The 23,919-nt window shown below is 43.5% G+C and overlaps 1 protein-coding gene across 1 annotated transcript in view; it reads left to right on the top strand.

Annotated features, from left to right (window-relative positions):
- The window catches only part of SULF2 (sulfatase 2), a 129,878-nt gene that overhangs the window by 33,342 nt on the left and 72,617 nt on the right, over positions 1-23,919 (top strand). The window contains exon 3 of the mRNA XM_044659623.1: positions 9,770-10,009. Within this exon, the coding sequence (XP_044515558.1) occupies positions 9,770-10,009 (240 nt within the window). The remainder of the gene's footprint in view (positions 1-9,769; positions 10,010-23,919) is intronic.

Raw genomic sequence — 23,919 nt, 5'->3', positions numbered from 1 at the left:
CCTCAGAAGATTGCTCTGCCCTACAGGCACAAATAAAGCAAGGGACCTTTACTCACTCCTACATCAAAGGACCTCCCCTCTCCCATCCTTCTCTGGGTGATCTAAGAAGTGGAACTATCATCCTTATCTATAAACCAGCCGGTTGCTTTGTTTGCTTATTTTGAGGGAGATGGAGTTGAGGAACACGCTGAGGAAGCCAATCCCACTAATAGTCACCCCCTCTGTTGGAATAGTGGAAAAAACACTGAAATCTTCATTCTCAGCTTCACCTTGAGACCCTGGGCAAATCACTTCCTTTCTGTGGGCCTCAGCTTCCCTAATATTTGAATTGAGGATAATAGTAACCTGTACTTCCAGCCCTACAGGGTGTTTATGAGCAGGGATTCTGTCAGTCTTAAGGGACCATAGCAGTGGGTATAGTTCGCCCGTGGGATAGTTGGCTTCCTCTCGGCCATAGTTCCAAAGCCGAACCAATAGTCTCGAAAATGGCACCAATGGTCCTCATCTCTCTTGTGCTTTGCCATTTACAAAACAAGCACTTTTCAGACTCCACAGGCCCACGTATCTCTAAACCTAAATTTGTGATCTTCATGATAATTCCCCTGGGTAGATACTCTTTGGGTTATCATCCTCATTTTAGAGATGGAGGTAAGTGCTGCCACAGGGACAGTGGAGACACTGGTCTTTCTGTTTTGTTAGAATTCCTTGTATTGATGTCTTCTGTCTTTCCATCATGGTAATTCTCTAATTCCCATCTTGCTACTCGTCACTCCCTTGTGAGAAAGAAAAAACTAAGCAAAAATACCCTATACAGAAACCTAGGCTGACAGGGTATACCATCTTCTTTCCTAGTAATCCCCTACTTCTCTGCCTTGAGGAAGGGTGTACGGGGTGTACAGGCAAGGCTCACACATCTGGTGTGAGGGCTTGCTGAGCCCTCTTCAGGGCTGCTCATCCACCTCTGGTGTCCCACTCCCAGCTCTGGCTCCAAGAAGCTGTGTAGAATCATCTTGACAGATGTGCTAAACTACATTGAGGGCAACCAGCAGGCCAATGGGTGAGTTCGGAGTGTGTCTACCCCAAGCATGGGAAGACTTCCCATGGGCAGATGAAAACGATTTGTTTTCATGAGGGTGGCTAAAGCTGAAGCTGTGGAGCACTGAAGAGCTTGTTCAGATGTCAAAGATGCCACGGTATCCTGGACCATCACCAATTGTCCTGGCTTTTGTCTTGGCACTGGACTTTGGTGACTCTGGAAGAAAGAGTGAGGCTATTGGCTTTGTGAAACTCTGCCTTGGTTAGATCCGATTCATGCCCAATCAAGGCATTGCTTCTTGATGTCAGTGGTCCTCTTTGAAAATGAGGGATGGGGGCGCTGCTAGGTGGCTCAGCAGATTGAGAGCCAGGCCTAGAGAAGGGAGATCCTAGGATCAAATCTGGCCTCAGATGCTTCCTAGCTCTGTGACCCTGGGCAAGTCATTTAACCCCCACTGCCTAGCCCTTACCACTCTTCTGCCTTGAAACCAAAACACAATTTTTATTCTAAGTCAGAAGGTAGGGGTTTTAAAAAAGAAAATGAAGGACAAACAATCTCTTCATCAGGACTTTCAAGGATTTTTCCATCAGAGTTCAACAACTTCTTGATGATCTTTTCATTTATGTTCTAGTCATACATGTCATTCTCTTGGTTCTATTTATTTTTAGCTCTTCATTTATTCCTACAAATCTTCCTGTGGTTCTCCAAGTTCCTCATACTTATCAGTTTTTACTGCAAAATGACATTTCATCGCATTGGTATACTATTGTTTTCCCAAGCCATTTCCTAGCAATGGGTATCCCTATGTTTCTAGTTATTATCACAAAGAGTAGTAGAGTAGGACTCTTCCTGGTGGTGTGACCCTGGGTGAGTCACTTAACCCCATTGCCTAGCCTGGTGACGGCAAACCTATGACACACGTAGCCATTTTTGATGACACGCAGCCGCATACAGAGAATTAAGGGGCTGCATGCCGAGGATGAAACATTTGCTGTAGTGTAGTGTAGACACTCTATGCACTATAGATGACAATTCTACCTATATTAATTTACCTATTTTGGCGTGTTAAATACAGTTATATATTACAATTATACATTTTTGTTATTTAAACTATAAATATCGCGGAATTATGGTTTTTTTCTCAAAGTGACTCACCAGCCCAGTTATGCTCGTTTTTTTGACAAATTTTGACACACCGAGCTCAAAAGGTTGCCCATCAGTGGCCTAATCCTTACCACTCTTCTGCATTGAAACCAATGCACAGTATTGATTCTAAGATGGAAAGTAAAGGTTTAAAAAAAAAAAGTGCAACGTGGATATTTTGGAATATACAAGGCCTTCTTTTCACTTCAAATTCTTTGGGATCCATATCTAATAGTGCAGTGTCTTTTGCAGCTGCATATCATTAAAAGGGAGATTAGACCAAAAGAGAGCTTGGGTGGCTTAACGTGGCCCCTCCCAGTGACGGGCAGTGGAGGATAAGACCACTTCAATGGCAATCCCCTACTGATTCTGAGCTAATGATGAATATACAAAGGGCCATATGTCTCAGATGGTCAAAGAAATAATTAGTGGGTCTAACCTTAGTGTTATGTTAACTGTGAAACTTTCCCTGATCTTCCTCTAAAGTCTTTAATGGTTCTCTCCCCCTAACATCCCACTCCAATAAGGTCATAGATTAGAGCTGAAAAGGACCTTAAAGGCCATTTAGTCCAACCTCCTCATTTTACAGATGAGATTAAGTGACTTCCCTAAGGCCAGGCAGCTAGTAAGTGTCTGAGGTAGGATTCAAACTCAGCTCTTCCTGACTCCAAGGCTAGCACTCCATCCCTGATCCATCTCTCTGTCCACCTCATATAGCACTTGTGTGGTATGTCCCTTTTGATAGCACAAACTGTTTTTGCTTTTTCTTTGAATCCTCAGCACTTAACAGATTGCCTGGCAAATAGTAGTAGTGATAATAATAATAACAGCAAGTGCTTAATAAATGTTGCCAATTGATTTATAACATTCTGTATTAACATGATATATGAATGTGCCATCTTCCCCTGCTACATTGTGAGTTATTTGAAGACAGGAATTGTGCCTTATTTAATCTTTATATCCCTTTCTTCCTTAATCTTCACCAGCACTTAATAGATATTTGTTGAAATGGAAGTGGAAAATGGAATATGTTGGCACTCAACAACAATCCCCAATTATGGGGCTGAGGAAGACAATGGATAGCTTGAGCTCAGGAGTTCTGAGCTTCAGTTAAAGCTGAACAGGTGTCCGTGCTGAGTCTAGCATTCAGTAAGGGAAGCAAGAAACCACCAGGCTGCCTAAAGAGGGTTGAACCAACCCAAGCCTGATGATGAGTGGAATTTGGGGTCCTTGAAGGGCCACTACCATTCCAGCCTGGGTTAGAGAGGATGACCTGAGGCAGAAGGAAAGAGGAAGGGAGAGGGAAAGAGAGATGGATTGAAATGAAGAAAAAGAATGTTTCTCTACAGAACAACAGGGATAAATTATAGCCAAATAGGCCTTAGAAATGATCTAGTTCCTTTTATGGAGGAGTAAAATGAATCTTTAAGAGAAGGAAGGATTTACTCCAGATAGTACCAAACTGAGATTTGAACTCATCTTATGTAACTCTAAACTCAGGGCCCTTTCTAATAATCTAGATCAGTGATGGGCAAACTACAGCCCATGGGCCAGATGCAGCCTGAAATGTTCTCTCCAGCTGTGGGACATTATTCCTAATCTGACAAATACAATAAGAGGATACAATACAATGAAACTTCAAAAGAGTTGCCTTAGAAACAGTCTGATAGATGAGCATTTCCTTTCCTTTGGCCCCCTCTTTAAAAAGTTTGCCCATCACTGATCTAGATAATGGTATTATATAAAGGCATTGAGTAATGTTCAGGAAATGGACAGTATGTCCTAAAGGATACCAAGGGATCCTTTAGCATCCTCATTCCCTGAGCCCCCACAGGGATCTTTGACTTTAAGCCAAAAGGATCCTTAGAGCTCATCAAGTCCAATCTTCTCATTTTTCAAATAAGGAAACCAAGGCCCACCGAGACTAAGCAGCTTATCCAGGATCTCACAGGAAGTGAATATCCAAAGTGGGATTTGAACCCAGCCCTGTCTGATTCCTAAGTCCATAACGCTATCCACGGTGACTCAAGATAATGATAGCAGGGCTTTCATTCAAATACTATTATCATTGGAGCTGGCAGAAGGGAGGGGGAAAATTAATCACATAATCTCTCAGACAATAAAATGTTCGTTAATGAAAAATCCAATATTGCTTCTTCAAACATCTGCTTAATTGATTTCAGGTTCAAGAGCAAGTTTTCCTTGATGGCCATACGGTGCTAAGGCCTCAACAAATCCTTCCTAGTCATTTACGCCCAGCTTCAAACAGGGTTTTAATTTCTCCCACTGTAGTAGACGCCTCGTTTAAAAAACAGATCGGAGGAAATCCAATATCATTATTTTGTATTGAGTTGCACACACAGTATAATTATTGCTAGCTGACAGACGGGAGCGGATTCCAGCACGAGGGTGGAAATCAAGCATAATTGGAAAACAAAAGGATTTCCTCTCCTCCAACCCCGGCCCCAGATTCTCGGGTTGCCCTTTGGCCTCCCTTCCCATGGTGGGCAGAATCTTTCTGGAGGGGCCAGTTTGCTCCCGGCTCGGATTTGGCTACAGAACAGTAATTGTAACTGAACAGGCTTTTCAGAAGCTGATCCAGCTACATTGCGTGCATTCCAGAAACCCTTGAGGAACGGATGAGGATAGGCAAACAAATACTGAGCTTGTGGTTCAAAGAAAACAGTCCCAGAGATCAGAGGGCAAGCTTCGAGCTTTGCTTTCTACCTTTGCTCATTTTCATCCCATTACCCACCCCCATCCAAGAAATGCAATGCCCCCTCCCCTTCCTAACTAAATCTTAGCTGCCTTTCGAGGCAGTCTTCAACCAGAGGATCATAGATTTAGAGTTAGAAGAGAAGTTAAGGGACTTACCTGGAGTCACACAGGCACCCAGTCTTATTCTCAAGTAGCTTACACTAAAGGTGGGAGGGAGAGGGGTAACAAGAATTGTACAAATGTGTTATTTTTTATTTTAATTTAAAACCCTTGCCTTTTGTTAGAATAAATACTAAGTATTGGTTCTAAGGCAGAAGAGCAGAAAGGGCTAGCCAAAGAAGGTTAAGTGACTTGTCCAAGGTCACACAGCTAGAAGTCTCTGAGGCCATATTTGAACCCAGGACCTCTAGGCCTAGTTCTAGAGCACCTAGCTGCCCCTATTTGATTCTTTTTTAAAAAAAATAATAGATTTTTATTGCTTGCTTTCTACACTTTAGCACCCTTTTTCTTTTTAAATAAACGAGGAGACTAAAGACCAAAGGAGGAAAATGTCTGAACCAAGGTTATCCAGGTACTAAGTTGCAGAGGTAGGATTTGAACCCGCTCTTCTGGTTCAAAATCCATTTCTTTTCCCACCATATCACACTGCCTTCTCAGCCGACAGATTCACGGTAGCATTAGAGCCGGAACCCAGCCATCCGCTAGACCGCACCATTTGTGATCAGCTTCACCCAGCCTTTAAGCGAATGGAGCCTCCGGACATTCAGGGGTCCTGAATTAAATCAAAGCTCTCCAAATCAGCCCTCTGCCCCCCAAGTCCTTCGCCTGCCTGTGACAAGGAAGGAGGGTGACTTCCCTTAGTGCCCGACACAGCAGGGAGGTTCCATCGTGGAAAGAAAACAGTTTTCTGTTGTTCTCTCAACATCTCCAGGCTTGTGTTGGAGAAAATAAGTTTTGGTTGGCTGGTTTGTCTTGTTTAAAATATTTAAGGCTGGCCTCTTTAGCTCAGCACGGAAGGGTATTCCAGAGCCCTACCTGCCATCAGAACTGTCAGTCTGTATTAGTTCTAATTCTTGGGCTGAGGAAGGCGATTAGATCATATGTTTTTGTATTAAAGATGGTTGATTTATAGAGCTGTGTCATTACGCAGTTTTATTAAACCAGGTTACTGTCCCCAAGGGGAGGCTTAACATGGAGTGCTATTTATGCACAGATGCCTCTGTCATTTAAGGGGATTGTTAAAACTGTACTTTAATAGCAGAATAACCAAATCCTCCTTCAGCCAGCCTGTTTGTTCAGGGGTGAGCTCACTCGACAAGCAGACTGTGCCCAGAGCTGGCAGACCAATGCACCATCTTCTTAATTGCCATAGAAATTAGAGGGATAACAATATAAGCATGAAGACTTTTTTTTTAAGGGGATAAAAAAAAATCCACAAGCAGGAACTGGCCTTGCATGTTCTGACTTACTTCCTTTTGCCTAATGTTATGTTTCAAGCTAGTTACTGCCGGAGAATCCATCCACCAGGTAGCTATTGTCCTCTTTCCAGGGAAAGGTCAGGGGTGACCTTGGAATACCAGGCCTCTTTCATTCCTCTGCTACTGAGGAAATACGTCTGCACACTACCTGTAGAGACAGAAAGAAACACTGGCTTATGCCACTTGGGTTCTCTCTTCTGATCAGCATCAGTGGGCAAGCCTTGAATGTGCCAGGAGTGTGCGGGACCACACTGGCCATTACAAGGTTCACCGAGGAGAGGGTAGACACAGCCCCTGACTTCAAGGAGCCTTTTTCAAGCTTTTGCTACTTTCATTCATTCAACAAACATTTTATGAAGCACCTGTGTGTGTCCAAAGCCTTCTACTTTAGAGCAAGGTAGGGCCTAGGACAAGAGGCGTAAAAAAGGGAAAAAAGACATATAGTATCAGACTGCAAGGAGTTTGTTTTCAGCAAAGATCACAGTTCAAGAGTTCTTAGGATTTTAGGGGAATCTATGGATTTAGGGAAGAAATGAAATTTTTATTTTTATTAACCTCTTTTTTTTTAACAATATGTCTCCTTGTCTTGCCCAAACTGAAAATAGAGTGGCCCCCCCCAACTCATGAGCCTGAGCTCAGTATTTTTTTTTTAAACCCTTACCTTCCGTCTTGGAGTCAATACTATGTATTGGTTCCAAGGCAGAAGAGTGGTAAGGGCTAGGCAATGGGGGTTAAGTGACTTGCCCAGGGTCACACCTGAGCTCAGTGATTGGCACTGCCACAGAAGGATAAACCTGCCCTTTTTTTTCCTGCTTGGGCGAGTTCACCCTTCCTTAGACACCCCTTCTGTTCCTTGGGGGAGTTGGGAGCAGGGGAGTGGATTTACTGGGGTTTTTCGTGCCACCTACTGAAACTCAGAATTCCTGAATTCAAAGGATCCATCAGTTTCATTCTCCCCCAGGAATAGGGATTATAGAATTGTCCTTCCTCACTTGGCTTTTACTTACTTTTAAGTGAAATTAAGCATTTCCTTTATTAAAGAAAATGTGGTGTGTTTTTCTTAAAGTTATTCTGAGAAGGCATCCCTAGGCTCCACCAGACTACCACAAAAGTTCCTCACATGAAAAAATGCTTCAGAACCCCTAGCCTAGCCCAACTCCCTGATTTTACTTAGCAGAAAGCAGACCTTGGTATATACCGTACCGTATCTGTCTCATTGTGCACAAGGAACAATTAGCAATCACTTGGTTAAGCTGGGAATCAGATGGTCCATCTGGGAAAGCAGCTCTTTCTCCCCACCCCGCCCCCAACGTTGGCATTTCAGGAAATGTTCTAAAAGTTGGGCACAGTCCTGCCTTGGCGAAGTGCTCGTTTAGAGTTCAACTAACTTTATTAATGCCCAAGGTAATGTAGAATGTGTGCCAGCCGGTGGCAGGAGGAATTGATTAAAGCTGAACTCCTCATTCAGCTCAACAAGGGGGTGATTTCATGCCGTGCTTAAGCCCTGGCATTGTCTACACCCTCTCCCCTCCCTGCTGACTTTTTAAAAGGGGTGCGTGGCCTTGATACCAGATGTCTTACTGAACGTTTCTATTCAACCAGATAAGCTGTTCGGCTTTTTTCTCTCCCTTCCCTGGAGAACTCCCACTAGCCTTGGATGACCCGAGAGAAACGCAGCAGAGGGTCTCTGTGCCAAGCAGAGAATGCCATAGAAAGCATGTGTGTGCTCTTGGGGGGAGGAGACATGGTAAAGTGGAAACCTCATTAAATTTGGTTTCAGAAGACTTGGGTTCAAATATAGGCTTTGCTGCTCGCTTCTATATATATGACCAGGAACAAATCACCTCCTCCCTCTGGACCTCGAGTTTCTCATTTGTAAAAAGAGGGGGTTAGAGCAAATGTACTTAAAAGTTTGTGCTAACTCTGAGCCCTTTGCCCTGGTGAGAGGAAACTTCCTGGCTTTCTCCCTGCTTATCTCTGGAAGACTCTGTTTCACACCCACTTTGGTAGAAGTTTTGATGTCCAAGGATGGTGCTTCTTTGTCCTTGGGGACCAGAGACTAAAAACTAAAGCATCAAAAAAGCTATTTTCGAAGCACAGAATATGCCCCAGGCAGGTCCAATCTCTACCTGAATAAGGACACCCTCTACATCTCTCTCAACACGTGGTCAACAGTTAATAGTCGATAAAAGGTTTGTTATCATATAGTCAATAAGCATTTGCTAAGCCCCTGTGACAGACTAAGGCCTAATAATAATAATAATAATAATAATAATAATAATTCCTGCTCTCAAGGTGCTTACATTCTCTCCAGGGAGAAAACTTAGATATGTAGTATATAAATATGTACAGAATGAGTATATAGGGGAAAGGGAAGAGAGGCCTAGCATTTTGGGGACCAGGAAAGACTTCTTGTCAATTTACAGACATCTGAAACATTCATTACGTGTGGCACACCTCCTGCACATGCCATCCCACTCATCACAAATAAGATAACATCACTTCATCTAAAGGGGAGAATTCTTAATATAAATATGACTTTGAATGCATATGAAAATAATATAAAATTTGTGCTGTGAGTTAATCGAAGAAAAAAGAACTTCTGTTGGAAGAGAGGAGAATCAAAGAAGGCTTCCTATAAGAATGGCCATTTGAGATGAACCTTGAAGGATAGGAAAGAGAAACCATTCCAAGATGGAAGAACAATATAAATGACAGCATGAACATGGGTATTAATATAGGACCAGGGGTACTTTGGTAGGGGAAGCTTGAGAAGATTAGCCTCATTACAAAGTGTCTCTTAGCTTCCCCAGCTTTCAACAAAACTCAACTCAGATTCTGTCTTCTCTGGAAGGCCTTTCCTGGCCCCACAAGTTATAGTGCCTTCACCTTTCTGATAGCCTTCTATCTCATTCGTATGTATATACATAGTTATTTGCATATAGTCTTCTATGTTAGACTTCTAATAAAGGGCAGGGACTTTTATTGCTTTTGTTTATATTTCCATCACACTGTAAGTGTTTTATAAATTATCAATATTGGGGGGAGGTGGAAGAATGGGAGACAAGGTTGAAGAAGCAGAGTGGTCTGTTATGGAGGGACTTTAATGACTGAAATTATCAATATCTGTTATAAAAACTACATCTCTGGGGCATCTAGTTTAACCTCCCCATTTTACAGATACTCGAGAAAGAATAACAAAAACATATGTGTCTCTCTTGTAGAGCCACCATTAGATTCCAGGTGTCTGGAGTCCCAGATTTGTGTGTTCTTGAGGATTTTGAAGAATAAATTAGCCTGTATGAGCTCTGAATGGAGGTATTCTGGTGGGTTGCTTTAGATAACTATAGAGCTTCCATGTACCTGTGGTCATTTGTGGGTTTTGTTGTTCCAGGTTCAATGCAAGTGATGAACAAGACTCGGAGGATCATGGAGCAGGGAGGGGCTCACTTCATCAATGCCTTCGTGACCACACCTATGTGCTGCCCTTCCCGGTCCTCCATCCTCACAGGAAAATATGCCCACAACCACAACACCTATACCAACAATGAGAATTGCTCTTCACCTTCCTGGCAAGCCCAGCATGAGATCCGTACCTTTGCTGTGTACCTCAACAATACTGGCTACCGGACAGGTGAGACTGTGCCCACTAGCTTTGGTGGTAGCCTTTTATAGAAGGCACATGTCTAATGAACACCTACCTGCCCTATCTATTACACGAAGGAGAAGGACTTAAGAGTATTTTTATTCCAAGATCCCCTCTCACATATGATAAAAGTTGCCAGGTCTTGTGTGATCCTAACTGTGGTTTAAAATCTAATCCATCTCTAAGACCTATTATCCTAGGAGAGGAATCTACCTGGCTTTCTTCTTGTTTGCCTCTAAAAATTCTAATTCTGCTCTATGTTAAGAAGTATGAAAAAAAAAGCTTTAAATTTTATTTTTTTATTCTAAACAATGCCCCCAAAGCATTTCCATATATACAACAGAATACAAAAAGATTATATATGAAGTGGTGAATCTCCATTTCATACCACTTACATATACATTATACCACTAATATTTTTGAAATGTAGAATAATTCCACATGTTCTTTTCAAAATTGTCACATTTGTCTGTGCTTCCTTCTGAACTTCCGTCTGTTCCCATCTGTGCATTTAAAAGATGTTTCTGTGGCCTTTTTTTTTTTTTTTTGGCATCACTATTGCTAATCCACAGTTCCTCCTGACACTTTACCCTCCCCAGTTACAACCCAAAAGACAAAACACAAAAACAAAAATCCTTGTAATAAATAAGCAAATTCAAGAAGAAAGAATCCACATGGTGCCCATAAAATAGCATATGCTCAGTGACATAAAATTGTATATCTCTTTTTGCACTTGAGTCCATCACCTCTCTGCCAGAAGATGAGTAACACATTTCATCACAGGCCCTGTGGAGACATGGTTGGCCATTACATTGCATCAACCCTAATTCTTAAGTATTTCAGGGTTGTTTTTCTTTTTTTTTTAATTTAATATAATTTTATTTTTTCAATTACATGTAAAAACAGTTTCCAACATTTTTCAAAGAATATACAGCATGATAGGATCCCATTACAATCGTGCTATAACTTTCTCAGTCATTGACCAATTGATGGGTATCATCTCATTTTCCAAAATCTTTGCCCCCTCCAAAAAAAGAGCTGCTTTAAAAATTTTTGTACTTACAATCCTTCACCTTTTTTTTTTTATCAGTTTACAACTCCCCCAACAGTGCATTAGTGTCTCAACTTTCCCATATCCCCTCTAAGTTTTATCATTTTCCTTTTCTGTCATAATAGTCAATCTGATAGGCATACCACAGAGTAGTTTTAATTTGCATTTCTCTAATTGTGATTTAGAGCATTTTTTGCATGACTATTGAGAGTTTTAATTACTTTGAGAATTGCCTGTTCCTATCCTTTGACCATTTATCGATTGGGAAATCACTTGTATTCTTATGTATTCAGCTCATTTCTCTATGTATTTGAGAAATGTGGCCTTTATTAGAGAGAGTTGTAAAATTTTTGCACTATTAGGATTACTGCGTATTACTCTCTATCCTATTTCCCCCTGTTTCATTTCTGACCTCTACCTCTCCCAATTTGCCCTCTTTTCTATCAGCCTCACCCCCTTCTCATCTCCTTCCCCTCCTGCTTTCCCATAAAGTAATTGATTATGTACATTCTTCCACCATTGAAGGAATTCTGATGAGAGTGAGGTACACATTCTGCTCTCCCCGCGTCCCCCATCTTCTCCTCCATTGTAAGGAGAGGTGTGTTTAGTATCCTCCGGGTCTGTGAGTAACCCCAAGCACTCTTTTTCCCCTTGGAATTGTGACCAGGGTCCCCAGCAGTCACAAGCACTGGGGCCTTCTGCTATTCCTCCTCACCCTGAGATCGTGCCCCCTGGACTGAGACCTGATTCTCTGTATGAGTAGTGCAACAAGTCTGGCACCCAGAGCCAGCAAAGATCCCTGTAATCTCCTGATCAATTATGCGACTCCCCTTTACTGTCTGTGCCTAAGAGCTCTGGAAGCTTTTGCTGCTGCTCTAACTGTGCCCAAGGCCTGCCCTGGCATGCTGCACTCCACCTGCCACCCTGGAGCACTAGATCCTTCCTGTTGACCTTCCAAGTTGTTTGGGGCTAAAAAATTACTTCACCTTATCTTTTTGTGGGTTATGCTGCTCCGGAATTTGTTTTGAGGCATTATATCATTGCTTCTTGGAGGGTAATTTGGTAGAGATCAGATGGGGATCCATGTACTTTCTCCCCCATTTTGGCTCCACACCCCCAGGAGTAGTTGCAGAGTTGTTTTCTTTACATTGTCGTCATCCTTGTTCTCCTGGTTTTATTCACTTCACTCTATAGCATTTCATATTCTACAAGAGTCTCTGAAATTTTTTCTTTTATCATTTCTTACAGCGCAATAATATTCCATTACATTCATACAACAAAATTTATTCAGCCAATCCCCAATTGATAGGTACTACTTCAGCTTCTAATTCTTACTTTGCTTTTCCCCCCCTTTTAATTCTTCGTTCAGGATCAGGAGGTACACTTTGCTTGTTGCTATTCTGTCCTCAATATTATTCTTTCTCCCTTTCCTATCTTTTTGCTTATTTTCCCATTGAGTTTGATATACTTCTGCTTCAGACTGTGTATTCAGCCCTGCTTTGTTTTGTCAGATCAAGTGAGGTTTGGTTGATGCCCATTCCTTCAACCCCATCCTCCATGTTTTCATACTCTTCTCACATCTCCTAGTTAGAGAAATAACATTCCATTCTCCCTATCTTCCCCCTGTTTCTTCCTCCTTTTATACTAAAGTATTTCTTTACCCTCTTCAGACTCTCAGAACTAACTAATCCAGCCCCCAGGACTTCTTTCTTTCTTCTTCAATTCTCTTAATACCCTTTTAAGACATTAAGGTTCTGAAGAAACACTTGTTTTTGTTTTTTTAATTTTATTTCTTCTCTCAGTAGAAAGTTAGCATCATATCATCATATATTTCCTTCTCAGATGCTCAACTCAATTTATCTTTTGAAGTTTCTCTATGTTCTCATGTTTGTATTTCAAATTCCTACTCAGGTCTGGTCTTTTCATCATCCATATATGAAAATTCTCCATTCCTTTAAAAAATTAACTTTTTTCTATGTAAGAGCATATTCATTTTTGCAGGACAAGTTATTCTTGTTGTAAGCTTATATCTTTGGCCTTTCAGAATATTCTGTTCCAAGATCTCCTCTCATTTTTGGAGAAGTTGACAGATCTTGTGTGATCCTGGCTGTGTTTTTTTGATACGTAAACTGCTTCTTTCTAGATGTTCACAGTATTTTTCCTTTGACCTAGAAGATTTGCATTTTGCTTTGTGGTGTTTCCCAATGTTTTTGTTCCCCAAATCACTTTTCAAAAAAAGTGTTTTGAAGACCTGGAGTAATATAATATACTTCTCAGAATATTCTTTACAATCACATGCTGCTTAATGATCCATTAAAAATTTTTTAGTATGAACCCCTTGAACCATTGTCATGAACCTCCAAATGGGAGCTCTGGACTATGCCATTTCTTGGACTTTTTCTTTTTCTTTTCTTTTTTTTGTTTTGTTTTGTTTTGTTTTGTTTTGTTTTGTTTTACAAGAAGTAATGAGTAATTTCTTTCTATCTTAATTTTGCTCTCTAATAGGACTGGGCAGTTTTCATTTATGATTTCTTGAAATATAATATGCAAGCCTTTTTTTAAATCATGATTCTCAGAGAATCCAGTGATTCTTAAATTATTTCTTTGACCTATTTTTAGAATAGCTTTTTTCAAAACTCTGTGATTTAGCCAGTTTTTAGTTTTCATCTGCCAGATTCATTTTCTGTAGCATATTAGTTTAGTTGCAATGCATTTTAAAAAAAACCTTGGGCTAGAATTCAGGAACCTAAGCTTTCTTCTTTTTCTTTTTTTTCTTTTTAACTTAAAAACATTTTTTTTCAATTACATGTAGAAACAATTTTTGACAATCATTATCTGACATTTTGTGATTTGGATTCTCTCCCTCCCCGCCTCTCGAGGTGGTAAATAGTCATATATAGTTTGTACCAGTACTGAGCTTTCTTCTTGATTTAACTAATCCCTGTCTGGGACAAGTCATTTGCTATGTGTTCAACCCCTGGAGAATATCCTGTTTTGTGTGTTTCATCTCTGAATCTGCCCATCTTGCTTCACTTTTTACTCTAACCCAAGAGCTAATGAGGCATTTCACCCACTCATCTGAAATTCGTAGAGATAAAGACTAAGCCTGTGATTTCATTGATACTTCCAGATGAGAAAACCCCCTCTATCAATGCAGGCTGGCACCTTCTCTGCAACTTGTAGTCTTAATTGCCTAGAGTACTAAGAGTTTAAATGACTTATCCAGGATCACAGTGCCAGCATATGTCAGAGACTGGACTTGAACTCTGGTCTTTCTTTTTAATTTTTTTTTAAAGGCTATTTTTCCATGGTTACATGACTCATGTTCTTTCCCTTCCCCCCCCCCCAACCTCCTCCAACCCTCCCCATAGCCGAAGTGCAATTCCACTGGGTTTTACATATATCATTGATCGAGACCTATTTCCATATTATTGATGGTTGCACTGGGGTGGTCGTTTAGTGTCTACATCCCCAATCATATCCCCATCAACCCATGTGTTCAAGCAATTGTTTTTCTTCTGTGTTTCTACTCCCACAGTTCTTCCTCTGAATGTGGGTAGCTGAACTCTGGTCTTTCTTGCACCAAGGATGACTTTCTATTTACCACACTTCTCAAGTTATTATTATCCTCGTTTTAGAAATTTAGGAAAACTCAGACTCATAGGAATAAAGTGACTTCACAAATATCAATCCATATGTCTCAACTCCCAGCTTCCACTTATCACACTACCCCTCTATTTGCAACACATTGTTCTTTATACAGAAAGACACTGCTCCTAACCCAGCAGGATGTGTGAATTGAGTTGGTTTCAGAGCAGTGAAGATAGGTTCATTTGGAGCCATCAGCGCACTCTTCTTCACAGTTCCCACAATGAACTGTAGAAAATGCTTTGGAGTAAAAGACATAAGTTCAAATCCCAGCCTCTCCATTTAATGTCCGTATGAACTTGGGCAATTCTCTTGAGCACTTTGGGCCTCAGTTTCCTCATCTGCCCAATGAGTTAGTTGGAAGAAAAGGCCTTAAATTTTCTTCGAGCTCTAAAACTCTGATCCCTCCCAGCTCTAAATCAGTCATCCTGCAAACAGCCAACTCACACAGGGTTGTGGTCAGGAAAGCACTTCAGAATTGTGGGTTATCTGTGAAGTAGCTGGCGAGGACCAGGCACAGAGTTGGCAGCCACAGACCAGAGCAAAGTTAATTGACCTTTATCAAGAGAGAACCCATGACCCTCCCCTGCTCATGCACCGTGCCGCCGTTCCCCAACTCTGAGGTTGCAACATCCCGCCATCTTGACAGCTACTCTTATCCTGTGGAGTTACAACACTCCAGTCTTCTCATTTAGCCACCGACTTCAGCAGAAGGGGGGCGAGCGAGTGAGTGAGTGAGTGAGTGTGTGTGTGTGTGTATTTTTAACCCATCTATTCACAGTCTGAGTCAATCATCATTTATTAAGCCCTAACAATGCGTAAGGCGCTCCACCCAGTGAAGTCAGTTTATATGTTGATGTCCCCTCAGATACCCTTTCTTACCTGTTAATTAACCTCAGTTCTCATGGCCTTCATCTTCACTCTGCTCCAGCCCTGTGTGGGATTAGTCACGCTCTTGATCGCATCACCCACACATGTTCCCGCTCCACAATTTGTAACTGGCATATTCCCCCATTTTGCCATCGTCTTCCTGTCCTTCCATCTCTCTCTCTCTCTCTTAAACCTGTTCTCCAGCCTCATTACAACAGCCAGGCTATCTCTCTCTCTGCTAACCTGGGCTAGCATTTCTATTCAGACCTCACTTTCTTCCCTTTGAAATGTTAGTCATATAGTTCACCAATTTAGCTTAACACCGTCAATCGATTGTCAGCAAGATTTTATTAAGTATTTATGATGTTCCAAGAACTTCCCTCTTCCTCTGACTGGGAAGGGAAGGAAAATCCTATAGGAGTCTCAAGCCAAACACATCCGTGCCAGAACTCATTATCTTTCCCCTCAAAGATCTCCTCTTCCTAACTTCCCTGGTGTTGAAGGCATCATTATAGGCATCATTATCCTTCCAGTGAACCAGGTTTGCAAATTCAGTCATCATCCCTCTTCCCTTTCCCTTGCCCTTCATATCCAGTCAATTGTCAAGTGTTGATTCCGCCTCTACAGTCTATCTCCTCTTTGCTTGCATAGCCACCATCCAGGTTCAGAAACTCCTTACCAAGTATTTTGTTGCTGAGTTTCAGCTATTGTTTGAATTTCAGTCGTGTCTGACCCTTGGTGACCCTATATAGGGTTTTCTTGACAGAAATTCTAGATTGGTTTGCCATTTTTTTCCCTCTAACTTATTTTACTGATGAAGAAACTGAGGCAAATAGGGTGAAGTGACTTGCCCACGGTCACATAACTAGTGAGTGTTAGAAGCCAGATTTGAACTTGGGTCTTCCTGATTCCAGCCAGGCCTGGTGCTCTATCCACTGTGCCTGATCTAGCTGCCCAACCCCATCGGCCTTGTTAGCCTTCTAATTGGGCTTGCAGCATCCAGTCTTTCCCCATCTCATGTCCATCCTTTCCACAACTTCCAAATTGACAAGTCACTCTCTTCCCTCAGAAACTCTAGTGATATGATTCCCTTTTGTTCCTAGAATAAATACATAGACCCTTAAAGCCCATTGCTCACTGGTCCTAGCCTCCCTTTTCAGGATTCTTACACATCACTCTCGCTATTTCTTGCTAAGCTGGTTTGCTTGCTGTTCCTGATATACGATATTTTATATCTCATCCCCTTCTCTTTCTTCTTAACTTCCTTCCTTCCTTCCTTTCTCCCTCCCTTTTTTCTTCCTTTCTTTTTTCTTTTTCTTTCTTTCTTTTTCTTCCTTCCTTCCTTTCTCTTTCTTTCTTTCTTCCTTTCTTTCCTTTCTTTCCTTTCCTTTCTTTTCTTTCTTCCTTTCTTTCCTTTCTTCCCTTTCTTTTCTTTCTTTCTTCCTTTCTTTTCCTTCCTTTCTTTTTTTTAACACTTATGTCTTCTCACTGATACTAAATATCAGTTCTAAGGAGGAAGGGCATTAAAGGCTAGGAAGTTGCAGTTAAGTGATTTACCCAGGATCCCACAGCTAGGAGGTGTCTGAAGACAGATTTGAACCCAGGTCCTCCCAACTCCTGGCCTCTCGTTCCTTTTTGAGGGCTATCCCCGTGGCCTAGATTGTGGTACTACCTCATAGAATCCCTGTTTCTTTTGAAGTTCACCTCCAGGAACACTTCCCACAAGAACCCTATCCTAATTTCTCCTCAATTGCTAGTGTTCCCCAATTACCTTTTGTATTATTTGCATTTAATTTACTAGGTACATGTTGTCCTTCCTACTCCCAAAACCCAATCAATTTTGAACTTCTTGAGAAATAGGGTTTGTTTTCACATCTGTCTGTGTTTCCCAAACTAGCACCGTGCCTGGTCTGTGATAGGTGATTAATAAATGCTTATAAACTGGGCCTGATACAGTGGCCCATGCCTGTAATCCCTGGCTCTGACTTGCTTGGGTCTCAAGCCCCAGGGTAGCCTGCCTGTGGCCCAGAGGAGAGCCAGCCCTAAGGTGGTGCTGCCAGGAGCCACCTTCAGTCCTTGGAGGGAGTCTGGGCCCCCCAGTTCTACAAGGCAGATATGTGATTAGGCAGCGTTCTGTGGGGCCAAAGAATGGTACGGGAAAAGTCACTGATCTGCTTCTGCTACAGATTCCCTGTACGTGTGATCTTGAACAAGCCACTGAAGCGCTGTTTCCTCAGCTGTATTAGTACCTGCCCCGACCCTAACCTGAGGATTCTTTTAAGGAGATAGCTTACAGAAAGAACTTGGGAAAGCATATATTGCTAGCTACACAAATATAAACAAGTGTGATATGATTGCTTTATAATCCCATTATGCCCGAAATTCAGTCAAGGTCAAATCATAAAAGCAACAATTCAAATCTGGCCTCAGACACTTCCTAGCTGTGTGACCCTGGGCAAGTCACTTAACTCCCATTGCCCAGCCCTTACCTTCTGCCTTAGAACCTGGAAGGAGCATTGCAGTGGGGAGAGACATGAGACAGGAAGACTAATTAGAAGGCTCTTGGTATAGTTCACACGGGATGTGGTAAGGACTTGATCAAGGGTGATGTTTCCATGAGTGGAAGGAAGAGGGCCAGATGAGAGGAAGGGACAGACAAGAGCTGACCACTGAGTAGATATGTAGGAAGACGGAGAGTAAGGAATCAGGGATGACACTGAGGTTGGGCTATCCTAGACAGAAATAGGAAAGTCAGAAAAACAGATAGGCTTGATTAAGGGTAGAAAGAAGGGAGATGATCACAGGTTTTGGGGCGTTGAGCTTGAGATGTTCTAGACTTCTAGTTCAGAGATGAATCCATGGGTGCTGATACAGTCATCAAGAAAAATTATAGAGAGAGAAGGCCCTGAACATAGCCTTGGGGTACCCCCCCAGTTAGGGGGCAGGATGTTGGGTCTACATGGTCTTTATTTTAGGTCCCTTCCCATTCTAACACCCTATTTTTTCTGTTATTCATTGAAGAATGATGCTGGAGGAGCCACTCCTTGGGATAGGTCACCTCCTGGCCCACATTTTAGAGAATGCCATCCAATTCCAAGCTTCACATTTCTAAAAGTTACTCCCAGTTAGAATCTCCCAGAGTGAGAAGGGACACTGGCAGTCACCTTATCCCACCTTTCCCCAGCAGATGCAGGAATCCCTTCTATGATGCCCCCCACAAGCAGTCGTCCAGCTTCTGCTGGAACACCTCTAGAGATGAGACACTCACTACCCCCATAAGGCCAGGGCTAGGAATTTGAATGTGGCAGCTTAGGGAGCTCAAATATGTCCTACTCTTTCACAACACTCCTATCCCAAGGCCGGTGAGAAAGAGGAAGCTTATTACAACAGCACATGCAAGAGACAGAAGCTTATTGCAACAGCACATGCAAGTCATCAGTTGAGAATGGGGGTCCTGAGGACTTCAGGGTCCATGAATTCTCACACAAGAGAAGGAGGAAAGTATCCACCAAGGCTTTTCAACTATGGCAGTTAGTTTAGCTGTGCTGTATTATGGCAGATGTGACCCCAAGGTCTCAGACACTAGCAAAAAGAGAAGAATAGGTTCTTCATCTTCTCTTGATCCATTTTTTCCCTTTTGTCCCCTCCTCTTTCCTCCTTCCCTAGAGTAATCTTCACATTTAATCTGTCCCTGGACCCATACTTTATTTGTCATTATTTTTTTTTTTAAACCCTCACCTTCCATCTTGGAATCAATACTGTGTAAAAGGAAGAGTGAAAAAGAGATAGACAATGGGGGTTAAGTGACTTGCCCAGGATCACACAACTGGGAAGTGTCTGAGGCAAGATTTGAACTTAGGAACTCTAGGCCTGGCTCTCAATCCGCTGAGCCACCCAGCTGCTCCTGACCCATACTTTATGGTCTGGTTGCTCATGATCATGCATACTCACCAACAAAGAAAGCACAAATTGTTTAGGGTTTTTTTTCTCTCAGGTCTCTCTGTAATTGTTCTGCTGAGTACCAGCAGTGGCATTCTCTCCCTTCTTTTCGTAGCTTCCCCAGTCTCATTCGCGCGTACACACACATACACGGGTCCCCTTTTTCTTCTAGCCCTGGCCTTCTCTCCCCTCTGGCTCCAAGCACTGCCCCCCTGCCCGTGGAGCAGAAGGGGTCTTTCTCTCGTTGGCGTGGAACCCTGGTTTCCTGCCCGCCTGGTGGCCCAGTCCCAGCATCAGTAGCAGCTCTGGTTTGAAACCCCTCCGGATCCCCTGGGCTTTTTGGAAAGCCTGCCCAAAAAACACAAGTGTGTCAGCAGGAGGCTAGGCGCCGGCCCAAGCCGTACAACTCCGTTCCAAAACTCAACTCGGGCAGGCCTCTGAGAATCTGGTATGGATGTGAGAGAAGAAAATGGATGGAAGGGGGGCACCTGGGACTTGCCTGCTTCAGAGGAGAACCACCACTTTAATCAGGGGACTCCCCTCCAGCACCCCTAAACTTTTCATATCTCTGGGAGTCACTAGTAAAGCAGCTAGATGGCACTTGGAAACTGGAAGTCCTGGGTTTACAGTCCCAGGGCAGGTCACTTCCCCTCTGTCTGCCTCAGTTTCCTCATCTGTAAAATGAGCTGGAGAAGGAAATGGCAAATCCCTCCAGTATCTTTACCAAGAAGACCCCTAAATGGGGTCACGAAGAGTCAGGCATGATGGACTGAGACAACTGAACAATACCTCAGGGAACTGGTCTCAGTAGCAATGCTCCAACAGATTCATTCATTCTCTAATCATTTGCTAAGTGCCTGGAGGAGATACAGGCTTAAATAAGACACCATCTCTGCCCTCATGGGGCTTGCTCACAAATCAAATAGAAGCATTTTGTTCAGTCGTGTCAGACTCTTTGTGACCCCATTTGGAGTTTTCCTAGCAAGATATAAACACAGATAACAATCAAAACAGGGTGCCGACACTTCACGTGGGGTCTGAGGGAGAAAGCCATTACACGCTGTGGGAATAAAGAAGCTACTTCTTCCAGCCATCGCCGACGTCCTGATTCCGAGTCTTCAAAGGAGAACTCAGAAAAATCCTCCAAGCCAGGCACCCCAAGATGCCAAGTTTCCAGGCCCAGGCTCTGGTTCTGTCATTAACAAACATTAACATGTTGGCACTGGAAGAGACTTCAGAATATAGAAAGTCATCGCTGAAAGGGGCCTTCGGTCACAAGATGTTAGAGCCAAGAAGGACGTCGGAGATCTTTTCATCCAATTCCTTCAAGGGAAGAGAACCTGGACTGGTTGTGACTTAACCAAAGCCACCTAGATGGATGGTGATGGAAATAAGATTCAAGCCCAAGTCTAGTCCTTCATCCAGTTCTCTCCACCACAACTCACCATCTCTCTATATCTGCTGTGTGATCTGGTACAAGTTGCTTCTCTTGCAGGGGCCTTGGTTTTTCCAATGTAAAATGGGAGAGTGGGATGGACTAAATCATCTTTAAGGTCTTTTTCAGCTCTTGGATGCTTTGTTCTAAGGACTCTCCATTTATTTATTTATTTGTTTATTTTTTTTTTTAATCATTACCTTTCGTCTTGGAGTCAATGCTGTGTATTGGCTCCAAGGCAGAAGAGTGGTAAGAACTAGGCAGTTGGGGTTAAGTGACTTGCCCAGGGTCATACAGCTAGGAAGTGTCTGAGGCCAGATTTGAACCCAGGACCTTACCTCCCATCTATAGGCCTGGCTCTCAATCCACTGAGGCACCCAGCTGCCCCCCTCTCCATTTATTTTAAGCCCTTACCTAAATATCCATTCCAAGGCAGAAGAGAGATAAGGTTGGGGCGAAGGGCATTCCCAGGATCACATAGCTGGAAAGTGTCTGAGGTCAGATTTGAACCCTGGACATCCCGTCTCCAGGCCTGGCTCTCTATCCAGTGAGCTGCCCCCATTTTCATATTCTCTCTTGTATGTTCTAAGATGGCAGCCTTTTCCCACTTTCCTATTCTTGGCGTCCCAATCCCTGGTCCCGTTCAGTTGTAGCCCTCTGTGCTCTGCGCTGGAGCCAGGCGTCAGCACGTCCGTCACGGCCCGGCACCAGGAGCCGTGCCAAGGGGCAATGACCGGCAAGCCTGCCCGCCGGACCCAGCTGGGGGTTCTTGGCTACCGGTGACGTCAGAGCAGGGGCTGTGGGTCCAGGAGCCAGAGCAGGAGGGAGGGCAAGGCCGGAGAGCAAGCATTAATCACCACCTCTATGTGTGCGGATTGGGGAGGTGGCTTTTTCCAAGCCTGTGTAAACACTTCCTAGAAGAATGTTGTTTCTCCAGTGCTTAATTGAGTGGGGGAGGAGGTGAGGGAAAGGTTTAATTAAAACGTTAGCCATCACTCACTTTCTGGCTGGCTCGCAGCTCTTTCCTCCTCATTGTTAGCTAGCTCCTTTTGTAAAGAAGAAAGTCAAACTGAAAAAACGGGCTCCTCTGAAGAGGGGGCTGGCGAACAGCTGACCGTGAGCCCTCCAGGGGCCACGGAGGGGAAGGAGCGGTGGGAGCGCCCCTTGACCATCCGTCGCTGTTGTATGTAGTATGTCCCTGTGGTGCCAGAAGAGAGTTCGGAATACAGCTGGAGCCGAGAAAGCCGGGAAGGGAGCCGGAGGGGCTCCCTGAGCCCGCAGGTGAGGAAGCTGAGGCCCGCAGAGGCCCCGCCACTTACCCAGGCTCCTAGGAGGAGCACAGCTGAAATTCCTGACTCCCAATCTTTGGATCTTTCTCTTACCACATACCGTCTCCTGTTTAATTAACTCCCTCGAACCCTTAGGGAATTGGCACAGAGCTTTGTCCTCATCAGCACAACCTTTGATGACTCCAGCCCAGTCCCAAGGGGCCTGTGGTCACCCATAAACCCCAAAAGCCATTTCCTCCACACACACCCCCCATCTAAGTATCTCCTCTCTAGCCTATCCAGATGGGTCGTCCATTTTTTGCTTGTAAAGAGACGGCCCACAGTTATCGTAGACAGGAAACTTTCCTTATACATCAAAATTAAATTTGCCTCTGAAACGTCCACTCATTTCTCCTGGTTCTCCTGGGGCCAAAAAGAACAAGTCTCACACCTCTCCAAAGATGGCTATGAAGAGGTGCAGTGGATAGAGCTCAGGGGCTGGAGTCGGGAAGACCCGAGTTCAAATCCATCCTCAGAAACTTACTACTAGCAGGGCCACGAGGTGACTCAGTGGATAGAGAGCCAGACCTTGGAGACAGGAGGTCCTGGGTTCAAATGTGGCCTTAGATACTTCCTAGCTGTGTGATCCTGGGCGAGTCACTTAACCCCACCTGCCTAGCCCTAGCCCGTGCCACTCTTCTGCCTTGGACTGATACTTAGTATTGATTCTAAGCTGGAAGGTAAAGGTTTAAAGGGGAAAAAATGTACTAGCTTTGTAAAGGCAGGCAATCGCTTCAGCTCTGTCTGCTTCAGTTTCCTCATCCACACAACGAAGTCAATAGCACCGACTTCCCACGGTGCTTGTAAGAATTCAGTTGGATAATATTTGTAAAGTTCCTAACTCCGCTCCCGGGGAGAGGAGATGCCATCCATAAATGTGAGCCGTTATCATTACAACTCACGGGCCTGAACACAGCTCTCGCGTCCCCGTGGCTCCCGCCCCCAAATCTCCTCCTCTTCGAGGCGACCCTCCTGGCGTCTTTCAACCCATCCCCACTGTGTGATCGCGGCCCCCGTCACCCTCCTCCGGATGCCTCGAGGTGGCCTCTCCAGGCCTCTCTGGCCTATCAATGACCATCCTAAAAGGTAGTGCCCAGACCTGAGCACGGCGCCACAGATGGGGCAGAATCCGGCAGAAACGTTACCTGCTTCATCTCGAGCTCCACCGCTCCGACTGTAGCCTGAGATTTTGCAGCTGCCCCATAATGCGAGTGACTCCTTTTGTTTGTGGCTCTTACGATGCCCAGGTCCTTTTCAGAGCCCACTTTGCATTTTAACCTTATTACATGGGACCCAGCAGGACAGTTTGTGAAGATATTTTCAGACCCTAACCTTGTCATCCAGGGTATTAGCGATTCTTCTTTGTCGTTTGTAAATTTAATCAGCATTCCTTCTTCTATGCCTTTCTCCAAGTCATCAGTAAAAATCTTAAAACAGAAAAACAGAAATGGACCAAGATTCCCAGGTAGGCCACTCGAGACTTCCAAGTTGATAATAAAACATTAATGACCATTCTTGGCATATGGCTATTCAGGCAGTTCCCAAACCACCTAAATTATATTATTTGCTAGCCCACATTTCTGCATGTTATCCACAGGAATAGCAAGAGAGGTTTTATTAAACCCTT

The sequence above is a fragment of the Gracilinanus agilis genome, chromosome 2 (genome assembly GCF_016433145.1).
Source record: "Gracilinanus agilis isolate LMUSP501 chromosome 2, AgileGrace, whole genome shotgun sequence".
NCBI classification, from domain to species: domain Eukaryota; kingdom Metazoa; phylum Chordata; class Mammalia; order Didelphimorphia; family Didelphidae; genus Gracilinanus; species Gracilinanus agilis.
This window is presented reverse-complemented; position numbering and strand designations above follow the sequence as displayed.